The following is a 19242-nucleotide window of genomic DNA, read 5'->3' as shown; positions in this document are numbered from 1 at the left end:
GAGCCACGGGGGTGAAACCGCGGGGAGCAGCTAGTTACAGTATAATCTTACCGGTACAGGCGCTGTTTTCAGTTCCTTGCCGTGCGTGCGCTGCGGGCGCGGTGTGTGCGGTCGCGGCGCTGAGTACAGCGGCCTACTTGGCGCTGGGACTACTATGTTTGGTGACATTGAGAGCACTACGTCGTCTGTACACCATCTATGGGGACGTTATTCATTTTTTATTGAATTCAAAAAGTCGGTCTGCAGAGGGAGAGACTCATTTAACGGTCTACTTGGCGCGGGGACTACTATGTTTGGCGACATTGAGAGCACTACGTCGTCTGTACACCATCTATGGGGACATTATTTGAGTATGTTGATTGGTATGGGAATTAATTCATATTTTTTTAATTGTTGGTTAGTTTTTTAAATATTTTTTTTATTGATTTAAAAGACCAGCGGCGTGGCAAATATATCTGTTCTGGTAATTAAGTGTATGATGATGATGCATGAAGTTAATTGCGATATTGGATGTGTAAGAAGCAAATATATTTAATATGTCAGTAGCAATACCTATGTTTTTATAATTTTAAAAAATCTAGTTCAAAATCGTTACAAATATTGCATCTACATAATTATATTTCGATAACAAACAAAAAAATACAAATACACATATCTAAATGTTAAAAATATGTAATTAAGATTCGAAAGTGCTTCTAAAAGAAGTCTAATCTTATATATAAAAATGAATCGCAAAATGTGTTGGTAAGCGCATAACTCGAGAACGGCTAAACCGATTTCGATAATTCTTTTTTTATTATATTCCTTGAAGTACGAGGATGGTTCTTAATTCTTATGTAGAGAAAACGTAAATATTATGTACCACAGGCGAAGCCGGGGCGGACCGCTAGTTGAATATATAAATGTTTGAGTTTGAGTAAAAATATAACGAAAATTATTATTTTACCTTTCACTCTTCGTATCCGCCTTCAACTCAGCCTCCTCAGGCAGAAAAACCTCATCTTCCATAGACAGCGTAGACCTCAACGGATCACTAAAATCCCGTATCGGCACACCGCAACTGAGATTCTTATCGCTTTCAGTTTTACGAAACTGCTTCGCTTTCAGTGGATCACTGTCTTTAACATTAGTATTTGAATCCTCCTTTACTTCAACTCCCGTTTCAGAATTATCAATAAGAGCGTTGCTCCTCGCATTATCAAATATATCGTCGCTATCATCAGAACCATTGGTATTTATTCTTTCGAGTACCGCTTCCCCGGTTTCTATTATTTCTTCTTTTGTGTTTTTATCATCATTTTGTTCATCTTCATCATCAACAAAGCTCATTCCGGGTTCTGGTAGTACTGCTTCTATGTCACCGAGGAATGCTTTTTCTAGCTTCCAATTATAGCAAGCGAGTAGCATGAACTTGACTACTTTCTTTACGCGCATCAACTCTTGGTTGTTAGCGCCACGTAATAGAATACAACAACCTAAGTTCGGTTCCGCGCATCCTTCTAATACCATGAGAGTTTTGCTCGAATCTAAAATATAACATTACTTTTTACTACCTATTTTTCAAAACAGGTAAGTCGTTAGAGATAGCTATACTGTTAAAATCACACTTAGTAACAAAATGTTCTTAGGTTAAAAATAAAACAATCATTACTGCTGTAAAAACGACAATAGATAATTTATTCTTGAGAACATAAAAAAAACACATTGATACTCACAATTTTTGACATAAAAGTTCTTACAAGTGCCAAGTCTAGGCATTCCAATTCTAGCATCTATAGATGCCACTAGATCAGCTTTAGCACATCTGGCTGCTCTGCGCAACGCTTTATCACCAACTCCGAGTGCTAAAGCAACACCTAAAGGAAATAAATAAGCAATATAAATAAACATTTCATTATTTTCACATTCATAAAAAATGTATTTTATGATTAATATTAATAAAAACAAACACGAAAACAAATTAACGAAAGGCACACTAACACATAAACCAAGTTCCCTAGGTGAATAGGGCACAAACACACATACCGAGTACCCTAATCTTATTAGATTAGGGTACTCGGTATGTGTGTTTATACACACATTTTTAGTTCCCTAAGCCAATAGGGTACAATCATACATTCCGATGTCTCTTAGCCCATAGGACACATACCGAGTTCTCTAAAGTTTCACAAACAAACATCCACCCTTACACACTAAATCTCACACACACTAAATCTCACACACACGCATCACGAGTTTCCTAATCCAATACGAAACACCCACAAACACATACATACACACCAAAACCAATACGACACACACACACATACCCAATTCCCTCAACCGGTCCTGCACAGCTCTAGCCACAGCGCCCCGCACGAGCACGACGCGGGGCCGCAACGCCGATATACGAGCTGCACATCGTGCTAAATACTCTTGTTCCTGTAGTAAAAAAATTGGTTGTTTGTAAAGTAGGTTTACGATCGAGATGTTTACGTGATAACGTCTTATTGGTGGCAGCGCTCGAGATGAGACGGGAGATCGGTCCGTCTCTCTCTCGTTATACCTGCGATCGCGCTCGTGAGGTTTTGGTGTGACACAAGTTTCTGAACATGTCACCCGACTAAAACGATTTTAAAAACGTTCACGTTACGTAACGTTCACGTTAAAATTTAAGATAAAAATATTTAAAAAAAATCGGAGCCTAAATTTAATATATCAAAAATCTGAGGTTATTGTTAAAAAATTAAAAATGATGTGAGGAATTTTGTAATAGTGACGATTCTTATGATTTAACACTTCATAAGTTTCCATTTTTTGGTGCATTTTGTCAAAATGTAAAATAATAAAAGTAAGATTTTCTGTAATATAATCTAATAGAAAAGTTAAAAATCATAAAAGAGTTAATTTCTACTAGAACCTACATACCTGCATCAAAACAGGTTCCAACGAAGTTAGTTTCCCCTCCACACGCTGGTACGCGATAGAACAATCTAGAAGCAGCACCGTCGGATTTGAAATCTGACGCGGCATACCCCTGTAACTCACTCACTTTTATAAGAAACACACATTTTGTAAAAAAATAGAAAAAATCTGTGATATTTACATTTAAATAGTAGACACAAAAAAAAATCTCAAATAAAAAAAGATGGGTTGCACTCCGGGAGTGCCGGCAGAAGTGAAAACTTGATTATTAACGTTGAGCGTGTTTGATATTTTGGAATGGTATCCGTCTTACGCATGGAATATAAGGGCTAAAAAAAATCCGTCTTACGCTTTTTCGATCAGGCCACGTGTCCTGACGCGAGTTTAAGATTTTATACCCAACGCCGCTAAAGAAGTTTTCACTTCAAAAATATTTATTTCAAATGTACGATTGAAATAGATGTGAAATAAATTTTCATGCCTAAGAGGGAACTTGGAATTAAATTGTAATGAATATAATTAATATCATACCTGTGTACTACATTCTTGGTCATAACCACACCCGGTATGACCACGCTGTCCTTCATATCTCCACCAGGAACCTTTTTAATTTGAACGTAATTCCTCACGTCGATGTCGTTGCCCATGTAATCTGTAAACAGGAGTTCGTTAAACTTTCAAAAAGACTGATTTTCGTATGAAATCAACCATCTTAAAAAAATAATAATAATAATCTATGCCTATTATCACCTATTATCATATTTTTTCTCCTTTGAATAGTATACAGGGTGTAATCGTTAAGTGTGCACAGGCGATTTTTCCGTAAGTATTACAGATAACAAAAAACTTTAAACTGATATCGAAAGTACTTAACCTAATGAGTAAAATGGCGGTAATAAATTTTTAAAAATAAATCGAGAAATATCAAAAAAATTATCTTTAAACCCTCCCATACATTAAGTATGAAATATGAATATCCCATATACATTTAATATGAAAGATTTTAGCTTTCTTTTTCTTTTTTGGTTTTCTGCTTTAATTACTTCACAAATTTGAAGTGGCATTTTCCACGCTTTTTCCGGACATTTTCACGCATTTTCCGGGAATTTTCCTGACATTTTCCGGACATTTTCCACGCTTCTCTCGGACATTTTCACGCATTTTCCGGATATTTTCCGGACATTTTCACGCATTTTCCGGGTATTTTCCAGATATTTTCCAGGCATTTTCCAGACATTTCCCTGACATAGCCTGTAAATGTCTGGAAAATGTCTGGAAAATCCCCGGGAAATGCTCGGAAAATCCCCGGAAAATGTCTGGGAAATTCCCGGAAAATGCCTGGGAAATGTCTGGAAAATATCCGGAAAATGCGTGGAAATTTCCGGAAAAACCGTGGAAAATGCCTGGAAAATTTCTGGAAAATGCCTTGAAAATAACCGGAAAATGCGTGAAAATGTCCGGAAAATGCGTGAAAATGTCCGGGAGAAGCGTGGAAAATGCCTGGAAAATCCCCGAAAAATGCCTGAGAAATGTCCGTAAAATGTTGGGACATGCGTGGCAAATGCCTGGAAAATCCCCGGAAAATGCAAGGGAAATGTCCGGAAAATGTCTGGAAAACACCCGGAAAATCCCCGGGAAATTCGCGGAAAATAACCGGAAAATGCCTGGGAAATGCTCGGAAAATGCGTGGAAATTTCCGGAAAAACCGTTTGTCCTCAATGGACTCCTCAACCACTTAACCGATTATAATAAAATTGTACCACACCATGTGCAGTTCGATTCAACTTGAGAGATAGGATAGTTTAAACATGTAGGTACCACGGGCGAAGCCGGGGCGGACCATTAGTATATAATAAAAATAGGATTCTTATTTTCATCTTTGAAAAATAACACAGCATCGCCAAGTGTTCTGTGCCCGCGGCCCGTTCTATGGCTTGGCACACTATACGACACGAGTCGCCAACTAGCGGCTAGATAACAAAATAAAATTAAGGTGCACATATATTGTCTCTACCTATGCTACATAAACACACTGCCATATTTTATTTAGTACTGAATCATTGCATCTGTACAGTCACGTGGTCTCCTCTGAAAATCAGTGCAGCAATACATTTGGACTGACCGGTTGGCTTGGTTGGTAGTGGCCCTGCCTTCCAAGACAGGGGTCGTGGGTTCGATTCCCGCACCCGGGGCAAATATCTGTGTGATGAACATAGATGTTTGCTCTGTGTTTGTGTGTTACATAATATCTATATAAGTATTTATTTAAAACTAGCGGTCCGCCCCGGCTTCGCCCGTGGTACATATTTACGTATTCTCTACGTAAAAACCATCCTCGTACTTCAAGGAATATAATAAAAAAAGAATTATCGAAATCGGTTCAGCCGTTCTCGAGTTATGCGCTTACCAACACATTTTGCGATTCATTTTTATATATAAGATTATATATGTATGTTTATCAGCCATCTGGTTTTCATAACACAAGCGAAAGCTTAGTATGGGATCAGATCGTACCGTGTGTGAAAATTGTCCTGAAATATTTATTTATTTATTTATTTTAATAATAATAATTGCTGCTTTGCTGACGGGGACTTTTTGCCACCATTGCTATTTTTTCTGTTCTGTGTGCTAGATTAAGATTTTTTGAAGTGAAAACTTTTTTATATATATATATAAAATCTTAAACTCGCGTCAGGACACGTGACCTGATCGAAAAAGCGTAAGACGGATACCATTCCAAAATACCAAACATGTTCAACGTTAATAATCAAGTTTTCACTTCTGCCGGCACTCCCGGAGTGCAACCCGTCTTTTTTTTTCATGATGGCGAATAAAACGCTATTTCTATTTCTATAATACATTACCGGGCACAGTGATGTGCGCGGCGTGCACACACAGCGGCAGCAGAGCGGGGGCCCAGGCGGCCGCGAGCCCGAGCCGCGCGAGGCACTGCCGCAGCAGCAGCGCCAAGTGCTCTGCCCCGGCCTGCTCTATGGCCTTGCACACTGGTCGGGGGGAATCGTCAACTGAAAAAAACGGTAGGTACAAAAAAAACGGTTGGTACAGAAAAAAACGGTAGGTACAAGAAATTGGTTGTCTGTAAAGTAGGTTTACGATCGAAATGTTTACGTGATAACGTCTTATTGGTGGCAGCGCTCGAGATGAGACGGGAGATCGGTCCGTCTCTCTCTCGTTATACCTGCGATCGCGCTCGTGGAAGTTATGCGATAATTGAATCGAAAATAGCTTTTTGCGAAAAATTGAATCGAAAATCGCTTTTTTCGATTAACCCCATTCAATCATTTTCTGACTACAAACGAATATTTTACCACTGGTTTTTCGATTACAAGCATTCAATCATTTTAACCTCTAGGACTATTTATTAGTCATTTTTTATGTTTGTAGTAATTGATAACGATAACGACTTTATTTGGTGCCTATAAATTTTACAATTACATATTGAAATCTTTTAAAAGAACGCGAAAAATATTAATTACATATTTAATTTTTTTTAACCCATTGAGCCCCAAGCGACCCGATCGGTCCCAGACACAATAGATTTTCTATTGTGTCTGTGGTTCCGGGGCCTGAGTTATTACGTCGGGTGCCAAGTTCACATAGCCGTGAGACAGCATCGATAGAATACAATGGAAATAAAAGTAACTTACTTTCATTTTGATCCACATTTTGTTGTTCTTCTTCCGTTGGCTTTACCTCAGTTGGTTCTAAAAGAGTAATAATTTTTAATTTAAAAATATTTTTTAAATAAATTTTTCTACATGTTTTTATTATTTCCATTTACCTGTTTTGGTGGATTTGATGAGTCTAGCTGAACTATTTCCTAGATTTAGATCTAGGCAATACGACGACACGCTTTCCACTAATCTAGTTGGTTCTTCTACAGGCTGTTCCTCTTCAGCTAAAAAAACAATTTATCAACATAAAGCATATTAAAAATGAGTGTCATATTATATGCGTGTAGCATATTATACTCATAGGTCACATAGCGACGTATGAGTGTCACATATATCTATATTTACATATAATAAAATAGTAGGAAAGTTAAAACTGTAAATTGAATATTTTTTTTAAATACCTTGGAGCGTGATTTATAATAGATACCGAAGCCAAAAATATAGTTTTTAGAATTTTTGTCTATGTGTCTGAATGTATGTCCGGGCTAATCTCAAAAAAATACTGCATGGATTTACTTCAAATTTGGTAGAGAGATTGCTTGAGACCTGAGGAAGGACATAGGATAGGTTTTGTCCCGGAAATCCTATGGGAACGGGAACTATGCGCGTTTTTATTTGCTAGCTATAAAGCTAGTTAAAAATAATTAAAGTCTTCAGTGGCTCGCTCCACGTAGCCCAGTTGTATGAGACTGTGGCACACTTGTGTCGATGTTATAATTAGTTAAACAATATTTGTCTTCCCACAAAAAACTTAACAGGGTCACACCCCGGACACTCCATACAAAATGATCGTTTTGACAGTCACACTGTAGAGACTGCAAATGTGTGTGTTAACGCTTTATGGTTGGCAGATTTGTGACTAGCGTAAAAAAAAATTCGCGTTTTTCTGATGAAATACATCCGTAAACAGCACAATATCTAACCATTTTCTACGAAAAACGATAATCACAAATCCAAAATAATAAAATTACTTTAAGCCAATTTGATTAATGTTGTCAATCTTCGTTGCATATCGTCCTTGCAGAAAAATATGGCCCATTTTATGTCTGATCACGCGGGGGTGAGGTAAGTTTAATTTTGGCGGGAGGCGGAGAGTGTCCGTTCTGTAGCGTTTAGCTACTATTATGTATTCTGTGACAGGGTTTCACTTTAAGCGCGGGTTCTCTTTAATGTGGTTTTGTCGTATTTCACATAGACAACTATTAAAGTGACAGATTCCTGGTTTAAAGTTAGACTGTGTTTAAATTGTTTTGTGGTTCTTACCACAAACGCTACAGAACGGACACTCTCCGCCTCCCGCCAAAATTAATTAAACACTTACCTCACCCCGCACGATCAGTCTAAAAATGGTCCACATTTTTCAGAAAAGACGATACGCAACGAAGATTGACAACATTAATCAAATTAACTTAAAGTAATTTTATTATTTTGGATTTGTGAATATCGTTTTTCATGAAAATGGTTAGATATTGTGCTGTTTACGGATGTATTTCATCAGAAAAAGGTGAATTTTTTTTTACGCTAGTCACAAATGTGCCAACCATAAAGCGTTAACACACACATTTGCAGTTTCTACAGTGTGACTGTCAAAACGGTAATTTTGTATGGAGTGTCCGGGGTGTGGTAAGACCAAATATATATCTCACGTTGGTCCTTAGTGTCAGTGCGCGCTATACTCAGCGGGCGGTAGAGCGCGTAATCGGCGAACTGCGAGGGCTCAGTGGCTCGCTCCACGTAGCCCAGTTGTATGAGACTGTGGCAAACTTGTGTCGCTTGTGCCCTGTTAATTAAAGAAAAAAAAATTTATTAAAAAAAAATTGGTTGTTTGTAAAGTAGGTTGACGATCGAGATGTTAACGTGATAACGTCTTATTGGTGGCAGCGCTCGAGATGAGACGGGAGATCGGTCCGTCTCTCTCTCGTTATACCTGCGATCGCGCTCGTGAGGTTTTGGTGTGACACAAGTTTCTGAACATGTCACCCGACTAAAACGATTTTAAAAACGTTATCACGTTAAAAAACAGATTTTTTCCCCCTTTATAACAGTACTAGCTTTCCCGCGGCTACGCCCGCTTAGTGTAAAACCTAAAAAATTAGACACTAAAACCTTCCCCTTGAATCACTCTATCTATTAAAAAAAAACCGCATCAAAATCCGTTGCGTAGTTTTAGATATTTAAGCATACATAGGGATATAGGGACAGAGAGAGCGACTTTGTTTTATACTATGTAGTGATGCATATAAAATAGTAAATTACCTTGTTTTGTGTACAGTATTGTCCATTACCCATTGTAGCATGTCACATCCACGCCACACGTTGTTATATCTTACTAGCCGATATCTGTGATGTAAAAAAATTACATTATTATACCTGAAACTCTCTTTTTTAACAAATTTTAAATTTTTTGGTTATACCTAAGAATTGACAGAAATTTGAATATTTTTTCAAAGTTTTTTTCAATAATTATTGCTTATTAAACTAATAATTTTTTTTTTACTGTTGCAAAAAAAGTTTGCAGATGATTTTTTTTACTTACCTATGTTGCTGTGTAGGCAACGCAAATGATAATTGTCTATAAATTTCATAGATATCTTTAGTTGTGCTTTTGAATTCGCACGTTTCCTGCTCTCGAGCGAACACGAAGTCGCGACTGTTGGGACTCGTTGATTTGTTTTCGGGAAATTTTATCTAAAATAATGTGTTACTTATTTTTATTTGTATTCAATAATTATATACTCATTAAAAATAGTTAATTTATATTTTATTTCGGCTGGGACTTTAAATCTTTTTTCTTTCGGTTGTGTTACCTGGTACACAAGTGAGTCACTTGTGTACCAGGTTACAAAATATTACGAAAGAGGTAATTTATTACTGCTTAAAATAAAATATAGTGGCATCGTAATTACTTGACCATATGCTTTTCTTTCAACAAATAACGAAATCACCTGTAAATGCAGAAAAATGCACATGTAAATGCGGAAAAACGCACCTGTAAATTCTCCTGTAGCGTCCGTAAATCAGGTGATATTTCGCCGGTAATGTCATTTTCACGTAGATATCTCAACACCACATTACAACAATATGTGCACACACGGAGATCGCCCGCGCATCCAAATATTTGACCTGAAAAAACAGGACATAACATTTTATCTAAATTCTAACAAAATATACATTTTTTTTTTGTAATTGTCACAAAAAATTATTTAGGTTCCAAAATACAACAAATATCAGGATTAAACATTTATAAAAAATTATATATATATACTAATTATATATATATTCTATTAATAATATAATATATATACTATTTTTATTTGACCACCAAATCCAAATAATAGAGGTCTATATTTTTTTATTCGGAAATATTATTGAGAACACATGGCACACATGGAAAATATAGTAGATACATTTTTATGTATCTCCTATATTTTAATATATTATATGTAAATATTTTTATTCCATAAGTAATTTTTTCTACATGATATAGAAAATAATTTCTAACTACATCATTTCTTCCTATTAAAACTTACCTGGTACCCGTTGACTACAACACCTCGAGCAGAAGATCTGTCCGCACACTCGACAATGATGACGCCGCCGCAGCGTGCCGAACCGCGCGGCGCACTCGTAGCATTCGCGGGAGATATCGTCCGGCATCCAGTAGCGGGCTAGCTCTGTGTCTGCATACCGGGTACCGCTCTAGAGAACATTTATTTATTTTCTTCTTAAATCGTTTTAGTCGGGTGACATGTTCAGAAACTTGTGTCATACCAAAATCTCACGAGCGCGATCGCAGGTATAACGAGAGAGAGAAAGAGAAATTAAGATTTGTCATTGTGTCAATTATCACTAGTGGAACAAACAAAAATTTGTAATAATTTAAGATTTATCATTGTGTTTCATCTACCATATAAAAAATGTATTTTTAATTTAAGTCTCATAAATATACATGGTGGCATTTTGTAATAGCACCTTTTAAAAAATATATTATTGATATATAGAACTGTGGGAATATGAAAATGAAATGAAATGAAATGAAAAACGTTTATTTATACACACATTATAAAATAGTTACACAAGAAATAATAATAATATGTTGATATAATGTGAACAATAAAACAACAACTTAAGGTATTCAGCAAATTATAATATTTCAAATATTTGGCTTTAATTATTAGTATATTCATGTATAATTAATAAAATATAAAATAAAAAAGAAAACGCTCACCCCAGAGCCCAGGTAACTTATTTTCCTAATATTGGTCCTAAATTCACTGTTCTCTGAGTTATCATTTTTATCTGAGTATTCCGCCTTTCTTCTTTCATCACTACGATCGTTATTTCTTTCATCACCCATTAGCTTTTCATCTGATTGATCTGTACTCTCGTTAGGCGAAAATAAGGGAAGTTTCCACAATTTATTAAAAAATGTTGTAACACCCCTTTGATTCCCTTCTGTTTCAAACCGAGGGAACTCGGTCAACTGAGAAACGTCATTTGTATCCATCATGAATAAATTAACAATTTCCGTACTATCATTTGTAAGAAATAAATATGCAAAATAGATTTACAAAACAAATACCAAATCTTTTGCAGAATTAACATTTATTTATGATTAGAAGACAGTTTGTTTTTTTTTGTGACACATGTCACAAGGCGATAGATGTCAGCTGATTTTGAATGTTCGTTTAGGAATCGGAAAAGTAAAACTTGAATTCTATTGTAAATTTCTGATTTTATATTAGCTAGAAATAACAAAATGTTGATAATATACCCCGTTTTCCAATTACAGAGCATAATGCGACTCAGTGCCGCACAATGCCGAATTATGCTGATGCTTAATTGAAACGTGAAACGCACCAGCAGGTTGCGCTAAGTTCAGTGTTGAAAAAAAAAATATTCATAGAGTTAGCAATAACCTCAATAATGTGTAAATAAAGTGGTATACATAATAATTTGTTGAAAAATATTTATGGTTATTTTAAGTAATTTGGATTTTGATTTTTTCATTAACATTTTTTTCAATGTTTGTACCTTCATCCATACTTATATTTATTTTTTTAACACAATTTGAATTAAGTTTGATTATTTCGAAAAAACTACAATGAAACGAAAGCTTTAAATTTTTTTCCAACAATTAATAATTACTAACGATAAATCGATTGCACGCATCAATTCACGCGCATTACTTTTTCTAGTGCTCGATTGTGCGAAGCGTTGCTGTAGTTGGAACATTCAACGTTAAGCATTATGCCGCATAATGCGCTCTAGTGCTGTAATTGGAAAACGGGGATAGTAAATAAAAGCACACTTAGACCTCATTCACACGAGAGTTAAAAAAGCGTTGCGTTAAAACCCGGCGTTGGCGCTTTTTAAACGTTCTCTCTGTGGTTGTTCATACTAACGCTTTAAAATCACTCATGTCTCGTCTCTGGCTTCAGTAAGACGTGGAAATAGTTTCTGCTAAAATAATTACGTAATGTCAGTTGCGTAATATCTTTATGATATTTATATTATTATATTTGCTTAGAATTCCTCGGAAAGTTTGTTCTTAATAAACCACTTGTAGGTACCTACTTAGGTATTTGTTCAAACTCGTCATCGATAAACATGTTACTTAAAGGAATATGATAAAAATACCTACTGTTTTAATTTTTATATGTTAGGTATATTTGAAAGAAAGAAAGATTGGCACTAGCGATTTGTGTTATTAAAAGACGAAAAAGAAAACAAAAGGCATTCTGGGTACATCCTCTGAATGAACAGAGATACTTAAAAGGGCAGTTTGTGACACTGTACGAAGAGTTAAGGCAATACCCCGGAATTTTTTTAATTAATATTTTCAAATGTCTATAACGATTTTGAATACAGGAACGGACGAGACTCCACATCTATAATTAATAGTTCGGGATCAACAATCCACGACATCGTATCGATTTTCTGATGATTATAAGCACAACAAACACGTGCTACCGCTGAGCGAGCGTGCGGCATACTGAACGCAGCGCCGGCGCTTTTTTAGCGCTCGTCTGAATAATAGTAAGAAGTTTCCTATGGTCTATTTTATTTAACGCCCAACGCCGAGCGTTGAAAATAGAACACTGCGCGATAAAAAAGCGTCGCGCTTTAAAAGCGCTGACGTGTGAACATATACTTGGGAATGCATTTGTTCTATTTGGACGCTTTTTTAACGGACGTTAAAAAAGCTCTCGTGTGAATGAGGTCTTATAGTAAAGTAAAGGACCTTACATACTCCTTTCGTAGCAATTTCAACTCGATACTGACAAAAAGCCTTTCTATACATCAAAAGAAATAAAAAAAAAGATAAAATTGACTTATCATGTCATATGTCAAATTGTCAATCTGTATTCTGTGATGTCAATACTCAATGTTAAATTGATTAAAATAAGTGCTGAAGTGTCGTGTATTTTATCAGAAAATAAGTTTTTTGCTGTAATTATAATAAAACCTATCTAATTTCCCATTCCTAATAAGTAATTGTAACTTCAACAATGGGAGAAGTATCATTTGAAACAAGTGCCTACGCTAAAATTATACTACATGCAGTGAAATATTCTCAATGTGCTGTGAACGGAATACTTCTAGCGGATGGAAGCAAAATTAAAGAGGGGTCTAAGAATCCCGACCTGCATATTGTGGATACGATGCCCTTATTTCACCATAGCCATAGTTTATCGCCAATGGCTGAGGTCGCTTTAACACAGGTAACCAAACCACTCCAATCTTTTTCTAATATTTTAATATGTGAACATAGAGCGTACCTACATAGTCTCTTTTCCTGCCGGCTCTTGGATTTTGATTGTAAATAATACTGTAAAATTAGTGGGTAATCATTGTTATAATTTAAAGTGCATAAGAAGCCTCATTGACAATAACATGTTTGAGATCAAAAAAGCAACACTAACGTGCTGGCCACGGACAATTCGCTATAGCGAAAATTCGCGCGGCGCGACTGGCGGCGCGTCTTGCGAATGAATCAAATGTATGGAAATGTACTGGGCATGCCACGCGCAGCGGCGACCAGCGAGACGACCGGCGAATTTCCCCGAGCGAATCGCGCGGCACGACTAGCGATCGAAACAAATGTATGAGTTATTACGGCGCAGGCCACGGAGTCGAGCGGCAGACGCGGCGACTACTCCCGGAGCGAACTTAATTTAAAATAGTTTGTTTTTTTTTCGCGAAAATGGAGACGGAAGCTTTTATTGCAGAAATTCTAACTAGACCAGCTATTTGGAAGTCTAGCCACCCGCAACATAATTTTTCATCATGCCTATATTTTTCATATTTTTGGTGGAATTCTCCGTCTGTAACACGATTTCTATTTAATTCGTGTACTCCACTATATCTTCCAAACATTAAATCTTGAGCAAAAAAGCTGCTACTCTCCAAACAACGTCGGGCTAACTTTGATAAAGCCATCTCGTCTCCTCGTCTACACTGGTCGCGGCGGCGAACGCAACTGCCCGTGGCGTGCTTACCGCGCCGCGCGAATTGCCGCGCCGCCAGTCGCGCCGTCGGTCGCGCCGCCGGTGTCCGTGGCCAAGGTGTAACATTTATATTTGATAAGATTTACAAGCTCAAACCGAAATCGAAACATTTTCACTCAAACAGCAACTAGTAACATCAAGCAAATTGTATTTTTTATAGATTGAAGCATTAGCACAAGCAGATAACCGTGTGATAGCGGGTTACTATGCAGGATGTGAGAACTTTAACGACAACACAGTGGAGAAGTGTCCAGGACAGAAGATTGCTGAGAAAATTGCTGAACACTTTCCATCCGCTGTGTTTATTGTGGTAATTATTACATTCAAAATAATTCCAAATATCACTACATAGTATAAAACAAAGTCGCTTTCCCTGTCCCTATGTCCCTATGTCCCTTTGTACGCTTAAATCTTTAAAACTACGCAACGGATTTTGATGCGGTTTTTTTTAATAGATAGAGTGATTCAAGAGGAAGGTTTATATGTATAATAACATCCATTAAATAGTGGAGAAGTACTCTTATTTTTGAGGTTTCTAATGTGATGTCGTAAAAAATTACATTTTTTCCGCTTACATTGCTAACGCAGGCTGAACCCTACGAGTTTTATCAAAATAATGTACTAAGTATTATACACATTGAAAAGGTCTATAGAAAAGTCCGCGATGGTATATGTCTATCTCTTATGGATAACCCACAATAACTTTTTTTTGTCATTTACTTTTTACGACAAATAATGGCTAATTTTCGATGCGATTTTAACCAATACAGCATTAATCCTTAACCAATTAAATACCTTGAATACATTGTTCATTTAATATAGATCTATAAGGCCCTTTACACCGTATGATTTAAGTGAATATTTTCGAAGATATTACAGATTTAAAAATTGCGGGACGTAGCGTTTGCGGCGGTAGCGGCCGGCCGCCCGGCTATCTATTTTATACCCGTACGAAGTCGGAGCGGGCCGCTATGTTCTTATATACAACGTTCACAGTTTTTCTGTAGTGTATTTAGTATCAGCATTGCACCCGTGCGAAGCCGGGGCGGGTCGCTAGTATCCTATAAATTGATTCAGTAGAAATTAATTTGTTTTTCTAAATTAGTTACAGACTGACTGATTGGTAATGGTAAAGTTAGACTAAGAATGTAACTATTTAAAATATTCAGACTATTATATTTATATATGTATACGTTATTTATAAAGGGGTGTACTTTTGTTTCTTTTAATTATTAGAAAAACTGAAATATATAACTTACGTAAAATGAATTATTTATAATAGAATTTTCATTCTCATCCATATTAATAATAGGGAATATGCATAAAATTTGAAATGGCCTAAAATATTTTTTTCTCGAATACTTATTATCGTAATATTATAATGAAAAGGATTTTTTTATTTACTTATTTAATTTAAACCCCTAAAATAATATTCAAAAAGTGCAAAATAAGGGAGCGAAATTCAAACTTCCAAAACGCGCCACCATAGGTCGAACGAAATGTGACGTCATCTGACACGACATTGTATTCATCACTCCACAGTAAACACTAAGGTGAACACCCACTGGACGTGTCATGTGACGTCACGCAAAGCGCGCGCAAAATGGCGGCGTTTGAACTGCTTAAATTTTTTAACAGTTTTAAATTTCAAATTTAAAAATATTTTGAGTATTTTGAGTCCTATTTATATTTTTTCTACGTTATAAAATAGTAAACTATTAATTTAAGACAAAAAATAAATACATGAATATTCCCCATTATTGTATGAATTATTTTCATATTTATTTTAAGGTGGACAACAAAAGGCTAGTTAGACACTTAGTTACACCAGCTATTAAGATTTACAGATACAGTGAAGGGAAGTGGAAACCACAGGACACAAATAAAGTGTTATTCCGTAAGTTATATTGACTTTTAATTGAAATTTATGCTTATTTTGCATGAAAAAAATACTTTAAAACTATACAAATACAATCCAATCAAATCAAAATCAAAATCAATACAATCCATGGCAGTGCGAATTCGAGCAACAAATATGTAGAATTTGATATTTTTGGTTTTATGGCATTGAAATGCTTTATAAATATGTAACTATAAATTTATATAGAATAGAAAAAATTCAATCACCTCGAAAAAATATGTATTTTCAAGATGTTGCAACAAAACACAAAAATGGTTATATTTATTTTGACACCTACCCTCAAAAAGAACTATGATTGGTTCATACCAAAAAATATAAGGAACTCAGTCTAATCACAATTATTGGAGGGTAGAAAGTAAATCAATTGAAATTGTAGCATTGATCACCAAGACCGTGCTGTATATTTTTTTGCATTGGAAGCATTTATAATATTGATGCTAATAGCATTCATAAATTATGTTTTTTCATTAATTCATCATCAACATTTTCCTACATTCTTTAAAGTTTAACATATTAACATTGAGATAATATTACTACGTATGGAGGAGACACCACGAACAAAATCTGTGCGCCATTTTTTTGCTCTAACTAAGTTTTAAAAATTATTATCTAGTTAGGTACTTACCGATGAAAGTTATTCCTTTGCACTTTTCCGTATTATTTGTATTATTTGTGCAATATCGTAACACACACGAAGGCATATTTGATGCGTTTCACTTTAAAACAAATAAAAAATGAGCGTGCAGTTATGCCATATGACGTATGTTGAGCGGAACATAAGTGATGTAGGCGGTGTCGTCTCCATGTATGTATATCTCAATGCATATTAAGTATTTTTTTATAGCATTTGTCCCAGAATGCGAAAGTCGCGGGCTCGAATCCCGCCGAGTGATGGAATTTTTTATTCTTTAAAAATTTATAATATCAAAATTTCTTTTCAGAAACACCTCTTGTATTAGAAACGGTGTCTCATCTCTTGCAATGGGAAGTTTACAAAGAGTTAGTCGACTTTGATAATTATCTAGATGACCTCACACAAGATTGGAGCAATCTGGGTATTGAAAAAGTGGTATCGAGCATTAACGCTGTTAACACTATAGATAGTAAGTAATTATAGTTTGTTGTTATGTATAAAAAGTATTTCAGTTCTGGTATAGGCATTGAAAACTAGCAAATTATATTATTTAGGAAAGTAATTTAAGTGAATATTGAATAGCATTTCTATGCAATTTGTCTTATAATGAACAAGGGATATAAACAAAATATTGGGTGGAAGGTATTTGAAATATTGTATGTGATTTGTGGTCAACTCGGAATTACTGGCGGAGGTACAGGTCAATTAAGGAAAGCTGGCATGTTCACAGTACTCACACTTATGCAATTTCACTTACAGTATGTTCAAAAATAAATGCGACTCTAGTTTCATTTTAGACTTGAATTGTAAAATGGGTGCGTTGTAGATAAATATATGCAATTAATATAATTATGAAAGCTCTCATAATTTACCTGTAAAATTATAATTTAAAAGTAAATCAATTGATGAAGTTAATTATTTATTCTAATAATAATCAATTGGATAAAAGTATTAATAATTATTCAATTATCAAATAATAATTAAATTTCAGGACATAAAAACAATACAAATAACACGTGCGCTCACTCCCAACATACACCAGGGCCAATCCCTTCCAAAATGATAAAAACCTAAAAAAAATAGTAGTAGGATGAAACCCATTAGAAAAGGAGGAGAATGTGATAAAAATTAAAGGAAAAATAAATTACAGACAATCCGAGTTCGGGAAGTGGGAGGGGGGGAGCTTTTAAGGCTAAAAAATGGTTTCTCTTGATTTCCAACAAAACCACACCCCGGACACTCCATACAAAATGATCGTTTTGACAGTCACACTGTAGAGACTGCAAATGTATGTGTTAACGCTTTATGGTTGGCACATTTGTGACTAGCGTAAAAAAAAATTCGCGTTTTTCTGATGACATACATCCGTAAACAGCACAATATCTAACCATTTTCTACGAAAAACGATTATCACAAATCCAAAATAATAAAATTACTTTAAGTCAATTTGATTAATGTTGTCAATCTTCGTTGCGTATCGTCCTTGCAGAAAAATATGGCCCATTTTATGTCTGATCGCGCGGGGGTGAGGTAAGTTTAATTTTGGCGGGAGGCGGAGAGTGTCCGTTCTGTAGCGTTTAGCTACTATTATGTATTCTGTGACAAAACTACAAGTCCTATGGAAAAAAGTTCAATGGCAAAGTTGTAGGTAATAAAAAGTACAAAAGTTGTACTTTTGTATTAATAATTTTTTCACATAACCTCAAAATTTAGGTGAAATATTCAAAAAACCAAGTTATTGGTTTTTTATTTCTTTTTCAAAAAAAAATTTTTTTCTACTATATTTGGTGAAAAGTTACCTTATTGTGTCTCAAATACACTGTAATTTATTTGATTGAAAATATTTATTTTTTCGCCTTATTTCAACTTAATACCAAAAAAACAACCTAATTTTCAATCGAAAATTCTGACGTCGAAATATCAGCTTTTTACAAAAAGTTTGGGGGCTTTTTGTTAGTTGAAATATCTACTTTCTAATGGTCTAAAATATAATATACATTACCATAGTAAATTTACTCAGAAAATGCATACAAACAGTGTGATAATGAGCTTTTTTGGCAATGGCAAATTTCTCAAACGACCTGAAATGTTTTTATCGACATCATTTTGTTTATGTACATACTGTCAAATGTTAGCTGTGGTATCGTTACTTTGATCAGATGAAATTTTTTCTTTTGAAGTGTGCCTGATTTAGTAAAAGCTCATTATCACACTGTTATTGGTAAAAATGCCGATTTTAGTCAAAATTTATATTTTTCTAACAAGATCCTTATCATCTAAATTTCCACCTTGGTGAGAAAAATTGACATTTCTAATGAAAATGAACAAAAAATTAAATGATTTTATTAAATACTGTAAAATAGTCTATAATTCTTCCATTTACTGTATCACAAAATTCTTCATAGATTTTTAGATATTCGTACTACACCAATTACATCACCCTGTATTTATAAACAATTGAAAAATATGACACATACATAGGCCGGGAGATACTGACACAAAATTTCGGGTCATTTGTAACAGAATGGCGGTTCTACAGAGGTCTTATTACGCAATGACTAAAAGAAAAATGATGGT

General features: G+C 35.2%; 2 protein-coding genes across 4 annotated transcripts in view; one reads left to right on the top strand and one right to left on the bottom strand.

Annotated features, from left to right (window-relative positions):
- The window catches only part of fab1 (1-phosphatidylinositol 3-phosphate 5-kinase fab1), a 32057-nt gene extending 20831 nt beyond the window's left edge, over positions 1-11226 (bottom strand). For all 3 annotated transcript variants that reach the window (XM_089701929.1, XM_089701927.1, XM_089701928.1), the window contains exons 1-15: positions 10828-11226; positions 10130-10298; positions 9589-9722; positions 9136-9287; positions 8856-8939; positions 8246-8379; positions 6707-6823; positions 6573-6629; positions 5769-5930; positions 3436-3556; positions 2908-3016; positions 2310-2421; positions 1716-1856; positions 947-1526; positions 52-196 (exon numbers count right to left, since the gene is read on the bottom strand). In XM_089701929.1, coding sequence (XP_089558055.1) covers positions 52-196; positions 947-1526; positions 1716-1856; positions 2310-2421; positions 2908-3016; positions 3436-3556; positions 5769-5930; positions 6573-6629; positions 6707-6823; positions 8246-8379; positions 8856-8939; positions 9136-9287; positions 9589-9722; positions 10130-10298; positions 10828-11109 — 2499 coding nt within the window. In that variant the 5' untranslated portion in view covers positions 11110-11226. The remainder of the gene's footprint in view (positions 1-51; positions 197-946; positions 1527-1715; positions 1857-2309; positions 2422-2907; positions 3017-3435; positions 3557-5768; positions 5931-6572; positions 6630-6706; positions 6824-8245; positions 8380-8855; positions 8940-9135; positions 9288-9588; positions 9723-10129; positions 10299-10827) is intronic.
- Positions 11227-12976: 1750 nt separating this feature from the next.
- On the top strand, positions 12977-17359 carry EMC8-9 (ER membrane protein complex subunit 8/9). The gene is made up of 4 exons (XM_089701988.1): positions 12977-13324; positions 14271-14420; positions 15902-16007; positions 16973-17359. Exons 1-4 carry the CDS (start codon positions 13112-13114, stop codon positions 17140-17142), a joined length of 639 nt encoding a protein of 212 aa, XP_089558114.1. The 5' UTR covers positions 12977-13111; the 3' UTR covers positions 17143-17359.
- The last annotated feature ends 1883 nt before the right edge of the window (positions 17360-19242 follow it).

Source organism: Colias philodice, chromosome 12 (genome assembly GCF_061535455.1).
Source record: "Colias philodice isolate Cphi_HAF_F1 chromosome 12, ilColPhil1 Martin Lab GWU primary, whole genome shotgun sequence".
NCBI lineage: Eukaryota > Metazoa > Arthropoda > Insecta > Lepidoptera > Pieridae > Colias > Colias philodice.
Note: the sequence above shows the minus strand (reverse complement) of the source record. Positions and strands in the feature narration are given on the sequence as shown.